Source organism: Geosmithia morbida (genome assembly GCF_012550715.1).
Source record: "Geosmithia morbida isolate 1262 chromosome Unknown scaffold_2, whole genome shotgun sequence".
Lineage (NCBI taxonomy): Eukaryota > Fungi > Ascomycota > Sordariomycetes > Hypocreales > Bionectriaceae > Geosmithia > Geosmithia morbida.
Window position 1 is genome coordinate 1,317,256 of NW_023336189.1, and position 9,987 is coordinate 1,327,242.

At 57.4% G+C, this 9,987-nt stretch overlaps 2 protein-coding genes across 2 annotated transcripts; one reads left to right on the forward strand and one right to left on the reverse strand.

Annotated features, from left to right (window-relative positions):
* Positions 1–1,771: 1,771 nt before the first annotated feature.
* On the forward strand, positions 1,772–3,600 carry GMORB2_4040 (NADPH oxidase 1; the record flags this gene model as incomplete). The annotated part of the gene is made up of 3 exons (XM_035466016.1): positions 1,772–1,884; positions 1,962–3,445; positions 3,524–3,600. The coding sequence occupies 3 exons, from the start codon at positions 1,772–1,774 to the stop codon at positions 3,598–3,600; spliced, it is 1,674 nt and encodes a 557-aa protein (XP_035323853.1).
* A 1,589-nt stretch (positions 3,601–5,189) lies between these two features.
* Positions 5,190–9,532, reverse strand: GMORB2_4041 (Signal transduction histidine kinase; the record flags this gene model as incomplete). Its single annotated transcript, XM_035466017.1, has 2 exons — positions 5,190–5,937; positions 6,036–9,532. The coding sequence occupies 2 exons, from the start codon at positions 9,530–9,532 to the stop codon at positions 5,190–5,192; spliced, it is 4,245 nt and encodes a 1,414-aa protein (XP_035323854.1).
* Between the last annotated feature and the right edge of the window lie 455 nt (positions 9,533–9,987).

Here is a 9,987-nt window from a genome sequence, read left to right on the forward strand (position 1 = left end):
CCCATCATCAGTTCAAGATCAATAACAGTTCCTTTGAACCTGTAACTGATCAACGTCTACAGTTTATCCCGTACAGGTCCACCCTTTAAAATGCAGTGATGATACTCGTACTCGGTTCGGTTCGACACACAGCCCTGCACAGATGCTAAACAGCTACGTCGATACCCATGCGGACCAGATACGAGTATCTCACCCTCTCAACTCACGTACACATGTCAATACTCTGAACAATAATACATCCAATTCTCATGCCACGTTCCGGCTGTCTCGATCGGGGGAGTCGGCGCCGGGGGTGGGTCATTCCCCAATAATCCCAACTCGACCGAGTATGAGACTCAGACTGCACCATGACCGCCAATTAGCCATACGGCAGGAGGCATGGTTCCCGTCACCGTCGACTCCTTGCACCATCGAGGGATCAACACCCCCCCCCCCCCCGGGGAACTCTTGAGTCTTGGCCCCATCTCCCTCAGGTCTCGTCGTTCGACGAGTCCGCAATACGACCTACGGCTGTATTACGGAGTAATACGAATGCAAGTGCCGCGATTTGCCCATCATCTGCCCATCATCGTCCTCTCCTCGCTATGCGGTGGTCCGTCTAGAGTTTGGCTGTTTGGCTGTGATCTGTACAGCATGTACTGCTCGGACGAGCCTCTGAGAGTGTCTCCCATCTTGTCACCGTCGACAGAGACTCACCGGATCCATCTCCCCTCGTTGGCTGGCCGGCTCCGTTTTAAGCGCCCGCCCACCATGATCCCTGTCCGACTACCCCTGTCATAGGCAGACTGCTTGCAACCGAGCAGCCAGTGATGAGCCGCAATCGTCTCTTTGCCGCCGTGATATCCTCAACGTGGTCCTCGGCGCTCTGGGCGGTCTTGGTTTTCTTGTCAGTCGCGGGGAGGGACCAGCTGCCTCCTCTTCCTCTTGCTCCTCCTCCTCCCCAGTCTAGAAGGGCGTACAGCCTTTTACCATTTACCTCTCCTTCTTTCCTTCTTCTTCTTCCTACATCTTTCTCATCTCTTATAACTCTTCATTTCTGTGCTATAACTACGGTTCATTTCCTCCACTGCCCCCACCGGTTTAACCTTGACCTCAAACACCCAGGACCCCTGCTTTGTTACCGGCACCGCTGCAGCCTTAACCCTTTGGAGCCCGGCTCCCACATTAGACGTCGCAGCTCGACTCAGCAACCCGCTCTTGTCGGCCAGCCTCGCCACATACCGTCCTCCAACACCAGGGTTGTTGCGCCGTGTCAGAGATTACCATACCGGCCTGGTGAAGCGTCGCATACCGACGTCGTGGGTTTCATCCCTGTCGGCACATGCTCCACGCTTTCCGCGACTCCTTCACCCAGCAAGACCGTCCGCCTTTAAACACTGCCCTCTGCGCCGACCTCGACCTCTCTGATTATTCCCGTCGGCTGACTTCCTCTCGTTCGACGTCGCTGGTCCACGACAGAATTTATCCTTTCGCTTCTATATATGCCCGCTGGTCGGAAAAGTCAACATTTCATTCATTTCTAATAATTCTTTTTTTTTTTTTCGTTTGCTGTTGCTTTTGATCCTTCTGTGAAGGACAGAATATAATTGGACTGAGAAGAGAGACCTACATACATACGAGCGACGACCACCTATTCCATTGCCGTCGACATACAATATACGATTCGGAGAATAGGAGAAGGGAAAGACGGAGGAGAAGAGAAAGAGAGAGAGAAGGGCACCGGCATTCACATATTGGGAATCGGGAGCGTTCGTCTCCTTGAGAAGTCAACATGTCCGGAGGATTGGGCTACGTCGAGCTCATCAAGAAGCAGTTTACTGCGAGCAAAATCTTTTTCCACACAGTCTTTTGGAGCTTTCACTGGGGTCTCTTTGCCTACGGATGGTACGTCCTTCCCCGCGAGGCAGCAGCGCTCTCTCTCCCCTCGTGAGATGTTACCCTCTGACACGTGATCTCTTCAGGATCAAGCAAGCCAAAGATCCGCGACTGGCGGCTCTCAACCAGCTCAAGTTCTCCGTCTGGATCTCCCGAGGAGCCGGTCTCGTTCTCAGTGTGGATTGCATGCTGATCCTGCTCCCCGTCTGCCGTACCATCATGCGATGGGTTCGACCCAAGATCCGCTTCCTGCCGCTCGACGAGAACCTGTGGATGCACCGGCAGCTGGCCTACTCCATGCTCTTCTTCACCATCCTCCACGTCACGGCCCACTACGTCAACTTCTTCAACGTCGAGCTCACCCAGGTCCGGCCCGTGACGGCCCTGCAGATCCACTACGTTCAGCCGGGCGGCATCACCGGTCACGTCATGCTGCTGTGCATGCTCTTCATGTTCACCACGGCCCACGCCCGCATCCGCCAGCAGTCGTTCGAGTCGTTCTGGTACACGCACCACCTCTTCATCCCCTTCTTCCTGGCCCTGTACACGCACACGACCGGTTGCTTCGTGCGCGACACGGCCTCGCCCATCTCGCCCTTTGCCGGCGACACGTACTGGAAGCACTGCATCGGCTACCTGGGCTGGCGCTGGGAGCTCTGGACCGGCGGATTCTACCTGATTGAGCGCCTGTACCGCGAGGTCCGCGCCCGCCGCGAGACAAGCATCACCCGCGTCATCCGCCACCCTTACGACGTCGTCGAGATCCAGTTCAGCAAGCCGTCGTTCCGCTACAAGGCCGGCCAGTGGCTGTTCCTGCAGGTCCCCTCCATCTCCAAGTACCAGTGGCACCCCTTCACCATCACGTCGTGTCCGTTTGACCCGTACGTGTCCGTGCACGTCCGCCAGGTTGGCGACTTTACGCGCGAGATGGCCGACGCCCTCGGTGCCGGGCCCCTGCAGGCCAAGCTGTACGACGGTGCCGACTCCAACGGCATGTTCGAGGTCGCTCTCCAGAACGGCGAGCAGATGCCGGCCCTGCGCATCGACGGGCCCTACGGAGCCCCCGCCGAGGACGTGTTCGAGAACGAGATTGCCGTGCTGATCGGTACCGGTATCGGCGTGACGCCCTGGGCCTCGATCCTCAAGAACATCTGGCACCTGCGCAACTCGCCCAACCCGCCCCGCCGCCTCCGCCGCGTCGAGTTCATCTGGGTCTGCAAGGACGCCGGATCGTTCGAGTGGTTCCAGGCCCTCCTGTCGTCTCTGGAGCAGCAGTCGGACGAGGCCGCCCGCGTGCCCGGCTCCGGCGGCGTCGAGTTCCTCAAGATCCACACGTACCTCACCCAGCGCCTCGACATGGACACGGCGCAGAACATTGTCCTCAACACGGTGGGCACCGATATGGATCCGCTCACCGAGCTGCGGTCCCGCACAAACTTTGGTCGTCCCGATTTCGGCCGCCTCTTCACCACTATGCGCGATGGCATCCTCAACCGCACCTACCTCGGTGGTCTGGACGGAAACGTCCGCACCAAGGTTGGTGTGTACTTTTGCGGTCCGACAGCAGCCGGTATGTCACACCTGAATTTTTCCCTTCTTTTTTTTTCTTTCTTTTCCCTCCATAAACTAACACTGTATGCTCAAACAGCCCGCAGCATCAAGTCTGCCTGCAAGGTTGCCGACTCGCGAGAAGTCAGCTTCAAGTTCTGGAAGGAGCACTTTTAAGCTCGGGTGCGGTGGACGGTGTCGGTTTGATTTCTAGGATTTCTTTTTCTCTTTTTTTTTATCCCCCCCCTTTAATTAGGTATCTACAGTCCAAAATTTCCTCTATGTTTATATTCTAGGATAGGATCAATCAAGCGATGTTTGCATCGTAAGTCATGTCTCATGTCCAGCTATAAGGACCATCTATGAGGAACACAGCTATGGGGGGGAAGACTTTGTGCCATACCGTGGTGGGTCAGCTGTATATCCGATTCGATGGTGAGAACGTGACCCCTTGTACCGTGACATCCATCCACCGAACGGTACTGTATGTCTAATTCAATCAGGAGATTTGTTTCCGGTACCATTTGTTCAACTTGGCTGTAAGAATAATAGTAGTGGTGGTATTACTTGTGCGTATACAAAAATAAAACTCTGAGGGAAGAGAAAAAAAGGTACAACACTTACCCTATATCCTATCAGTCAGCTGTATCCAGGTGACCTACCCATGGATGGTGACACTTTCTCCCATCACATCATGGTGGGATTGAGAATAGGAGAGTATATAGAATCGAGACTAGGTCAAGGGGGATGAGAGCAGAGAGGGTACATGATCCAAAGTGAAGAAAACATGAGATGGATAAAAGGTGCCAAATAGAAAAATAAAAATAGAAATTAAAAAAGAGAGGTTGGCTTATCTAGGTCTTGTCTGTTTCCCAATCTTTCTCCGACTTGTCTCTTGTTTACTTTTACTATCTTGAAAATTAGTTCTTTTTTTCGTCACACGCATTTGATGATAGCCAAGTCTCTCCCCCCCCCCCCCCCCGACCTTCAACTACTGGATCGAATGACACAAGTTCTACTCGTGATCCTCTCTTGACTCTTGCCCTCTTTAGTCCCTGACGGAGACTTCTTATGATATCGATATTGAACGAGACTATATATATACATATATATAACAGGAAAGTCAGGAACTAAAAGAGAAGCAAAAAAAAAAAAAGAGTCCGTAATTAGTATCGATATGAAAGGTGAAGAAGTAGAAGAAGAAACTGATATGCCTATTGATGTAAGTGCGTGAAAACAAAACAAGAGCGCTGAATGCCCTCCCTTTTTTTAAAAAGAAAAAAAACCTGTGACAAAATGGAAAAAGAAAAGGGAAAAAAAAAGATTAACCAAGCCTAGAAGTGGCATGAAGTGAAAACGGAATAACAAAAAGAAAAAAAAAGGCAATGGACAGATTTTTTTTTTTTTTAAAAAAAAAAAGAAGCCAAGGGAAAAAAAAGCATTAGACAGAAGACGAAAAGAATAAATTAAAGAAAGCATATATATACGTCATTATGTGTCTCGTAGCACGCTGCAAAGAAATATGATCTACATCATTGATATCTCTTGCCTTCCCCATTCATCAGAGGGGAGGAGGGGAGGGGAGGGGAGAGGAGGGGAGGTGAGGTGAGGTGAGGTGAGGGGGTGGGGGTTTGGAGAGAAAAATGTAAGAGGTGTGGATATGATGGAGGAAGAAGGAGAGGCAGATGGGATGAGCAGGAGAGAATGAGTGACGGGGAAGAAGGACAGAGGAGAGCGAGGAGGATGAGAGGAGAGGAGACGAGAGGTCAGCTCCTCAGCTTATTCACATTCTCCTCCGTCAGTGCCTCCCCCCTAGCCGGACGCTGCGGAAACCCGTCCTTCCGGATGGTAGAGGGAGTCCCGCCGGCGGCGTCGATGAGCTTGGTCTCCTGCAGGCGCGAGGACAGCTCCTTCTCGCCCTCCGGTCGCCTGACCTGGGGTGCCAGGTCGGGCGCGCTGGGCGAGTCAAAAGGCGACAGCTCGACGTCCTGCTGCGTCGTCGTCAGCGGCCTGGGCGTGACAGGGTCGCTGCCGGCAAGCAGGGCGCCGTCGGCGTCCTCGAGCCCCACGTGCGGGATGTCGGCGTTCTTGCAGTCCTCGCTCTTCTCCGAGCACTCCGACGGCTCGAGCGGCGGCTGTATCCGACGGTCCGACAGGCACCAGCGCACCAGCATGCGCTCCATCATGGACATGGCCACCGGCTTGGAGAGGTAGTCGTCCATGCCTGCACGCGTGCACTTCTCTCGGTCGCCCTGGATGGCCGACGCCGTCATGGCCACGATCGGCACGTTGCGCACCAGGGCCCGGTACGGCACGTGGTGCCGCATCAGGTGAGTGCACTTGTACCCGTCTATCACCGGCATCTGCACGTCCATCAGGATGATGTCCGGCTTCCGCACCTTGCCCTCGGACGACGACTTCAGGTATTCCAGTGCTTCTTTGCCGTTCCACGCAGCCATGACCGGGAAGCCTAGCTTCTTGATCATCTTGGTGGCAATCTTCTGGTTGACGGCGCTGCGGAAGAAGGAGGGGGAGGAGAGGGAGGCAGAGAGTGTTAGCCGGTGAAGGTTAGAGAGAATAGTGCCGAGATGCACGGCCTTCTGATCACTTACTTGTCTTCCACAACCAGCACGTGAATCTTGGCACGCTCCGGTCGAGGCAGGTCCTGCTCAAAGCTTGGAGGTGTCGCCGTGTACGATGAGCGCCGCGGGTAGTGTGACGGCACGTTCATGCCCTCCGATGCCGGCGAGTTGATGGCTGCCAGGTCCACCTCTGAGCTGTTGCAGGACACGCTCAGCTCCGTCTGGAGTCGGTCCGGTATGGCGCCCGACTGGACCAGCTGAGGCTCCTGGCGGCCGTGTACCTTGCTGAACGGTATCCAGAACGTCGCCGTGGTCCCGCTGCCCACGTGCGAGTCTAGCGTGATGCGCCCGTGCATCAGGTCCAGCAGGTTCTTGCAGATGGTCAGCCCGAGACCGGTACCGCCGAAGCGTCTGGCCGTCGACGCGTCGCCCTGGCTGAAAGGCTGGAAGAGCTTCCGGCGCACCTCCTCCTGGATGCCGATGCCCGTGTCCTCGACGATGAACTTGACCTCGATCGAGTCGGCCGTCTCCTTCTCCTTGCAGACCGAGAACCGGACGTAGCCCTGATTGGTGAACTTGATGCTGTTGGTGAGTAGGTTGGTGATGATCTGGCGCACGCGACCCGGGTCGCCGATGACCACCATGTTGTCGGCTATGTCGCTGCCAACGTCCGACTGGAAGTCTAGGCTCTTCTTCTCGACGGCAAACTTGAGCATCCGCACAACCTCTTTGACGATGAGCGACAGCGAGAAGTGCACCTCCTCGATGTCGAGGCGACCTGACTCAACCTTGGAGAAGTCAAGGATGTCGTTGATGACGGTCAGGAGCGACGTGGCCGAGCTATGTATGTTGTCGACGCACTCGGTCTGCTCCTCGTTCAGCGCCGTGCCGCCCAGGAGCTCCGCCATGCCGAGGACGCCGGTGATCGGCGTGCGGATCTCGTGCGACATGTTGGCCAGGAACTGGCTCTTGAGGCGGGTCGCCTCTTTGGCGGCGGCCTCGTTGGCTAGGGCCTTGCGCTTCTCCATCAGACGCACCTCGGCCTCCTGCCTCTGGATACGCAGCTCGGTCACATCCATGATGACGCCGATGACGCCCTCTACATACGTCTCGCCCGTCTCCTTGCCGTCCCGCAGCCTCTTGCCATTCACCGGCAGGAAACGCGTACGGTACCACCGATCGTTGAACGGGTGCTCCTCGGTGACGACCTCGTCTATGATGTTGCCGTCCAGGCAATCCTCGATGGGCTGGAGAAACTTGAGCTTCTCGCCATCGGCCATGTTCTGGGTGAGCCGGTTGAAGACGTGGTATACGTTCTGGCCCATGAACCACCTGCTGTCTTCCGGCAGCTCTTCGCCCGTGCTGTCCCAGATCAGCGCTCCTTCGAGCATGGTGACCTGACGGTTTGCATCCGCGGTGAATATCGTCACCTGGGAGTGAGCGAGGACGCTGAGGAGTTGCTTGCGTGTGTGCTTGGCATTGATCTTGGCCTCCATGCTCTCATGAACATCGGTCGAGGTACCTGCGCGATGATGGTCAGTACGGGCAAGCAGATGAGCGTGAGGGGGACCGCGAGGGGGGAGCCGCGACTGACCAAGCCATTTCTCAATTTCGCCGGATTCCTTGTTGCGCACGGCCAAGGCCCGGGCGAGGAACCACCTCCACTCGCCATCTTTGCTGACGCAGCGGTACTCGGCCATGTAGGGCTCACCTGACGCGAGGGAGTGGTTCCACCGCGCCATGCTCTCGGGCATATCATCCGGGTGGAAGGGGGCTTGCCAACGCAGGCCGAGGCAGTGCTCCGGCTTCAGCCCCGTGTAGCTGTACCACTGGGTGTTGAAGAAGTCGTACAGGCCATCCGGGGTGGCGGTCCAGACGAACTGGGGCATGGTGTCGCAGATGATGCGGAAGCGCTCCTCGTCCCTCTCCTGGATCTCGGTGATGCGCTTCGTCATGGACGTGATGTCGCGGCCGGTGACGACGGCGGCGAGGAACTCACCCGTGGCATCGTCGCGGATCACCTCGCCCAGCACGTCAAAGACTATCTTCTCGCCCTTGGAGTTGTATATGCCGCAGCGGATGCCGGAGAACGGCGACTCGGTCCTGAGCAGGATGGACACGGGGTACTGGCTCACGTCGAGACGCTCGGTAAAGTCCTCGTTCCACAGCTCCCAGTACTTGAGGAGGTCGAAGCCGTCCGACGCCGAGTCAAAGTTGGCGTTGTGGCTAAACAGGCGGCGGGCCGCCTTGTTGGGGTAGGTGACGGACCCATCCTTCCACATGGCCAGGATGGGCATCTGGGTGTTGTCGAGCAGGGCGTCCTTCATGCGAAACATCTTTTGCAGTATCGACGGCGTGCCCGACCTGGAGGATACAGAGGGTGGGCCCATCGGCGGGAAGGGGCTGTTGGACATGGTCGTGGCGGCCGGGCTGAGGAAGGAGGGCGATGTGGCGTCGCGGCTCGAGGAGGCAGCGGACTGCGGGCCGGAGAGGGGGAGGGGCGGGGTCGATATCGTCTTCTTCTCGGCAGCCTCGAGGATGCTAGGCCTGGCAATGTACTTCCTGCCCGAGGCCAGCGACGAAGGTGTCGACTGCGTGTTGGTAAAGGTGAGGGTGAAGTAGGCCTGGCGGTCCTCGAGCTCCCAGACGGAGATCATCATCTTGGCGAAGACCTGGTACTCGGACTCCTTGGACCTGTACCGGCTATCGAAGGTGGTCTTGCCGATGCCCTTGCGGGAAACTACGACTTCTATCACGGTATCCTGCGGCATCCGTACGGTGGAGCCGCGTCTGGGGAGCTCCGGGTGTGCGCCGGCGTCGAGGACGGGGGTCGAAGGGGTCGTGTCGCCGGCGGCGGATCGGCGGCTGTCTCCTCCCACGGGTGCTCGAACGCCCATGTCCCGCACGACTTGGTCCAGGAAGGCCTCCCACGTGACCCATACGGGACGGCCGTCCTGCATCATGTCGATGCCGACCTGGGACAGGGTCTGACCCCTGAGGCGGTTCAAGGTGAGGGTCGCATCCTCCTCGTCGGTGCTGTTCTGGACAATGCCGAGCATGCGGCCGATGGCTTCGTTGGCCAGCACGACGGTCTTGAGGTTGTTCAGGACAAGGGTGGGGACCGGCAGGTACTGCAGTGCCGAGAAGGCGAGCTGGCCGGGGGATATGGACGGCATTGCCAGCCGCAGAGGGCTCTGGGACGATGATCGAGATCGCGTATCGGGGAGGAGGGGTTCCCGGACGAAGCGAGGGCCGCCGTGGGGGAGGGGAGCAGCGGGGCCGGCATCGGCGGCGGCGGTCGTACGCGAGTTCTGATCTGTCTCGGGCATATGCTGGTCCTGGTCGGCCAGGTTGACGGCAAAGATGGGAGTGGTCGTAGGAGGGGGGAGGGCGGCGCCGTTGGGGAGGGCGGCGTCCTCGTCCTGAGGGCCACGGTCCGGCGGCGGACCGGCGACATTGTTCGTGGCGGAGGTGGTCTCTGGGGTTCGAGTGTCCCCGGCATCAGGATCTACTTGGGGAGGGACCATGTCGCGGCACCCTCGTCATGGGAAGAGCGGGTGAGGCGGGATGAGGATTGGCCGGGTGGTCGGTTGAGGCGGCAAGCTCTGCGGGCAGGGCAATTGGAGGGGCAACGACGGCGTCGGCGACGGCCAGGAGCCAGCAGAGAAAGGCGAGTTGGTTGGCTGGGTCCCCGGTAATGGTTGGTTGGCAGTGGTAATCGGCAGGAATCTTTCTTGCTTCTTCCTCTCTGGTAGGCACTTGAGAAAGTCGGTTATCCGCAGGGGTAGAATGGTAGACACGCGGCAAGCATAACTCTACTCATGGCCCGCGGTTTAATTGTCGGGTTGTATTCTCCCCTCTCTCTGTCCCAAGGGCAATTGACGGTGTGTGTGTGTGTGTGTGTGTGTGTGTGTGTGTGTGTGTGTGTATGTGGCTGGTTGTTTTGGTAGCAGCGAGTTGGGAAACTAAAGACAAGAGACCC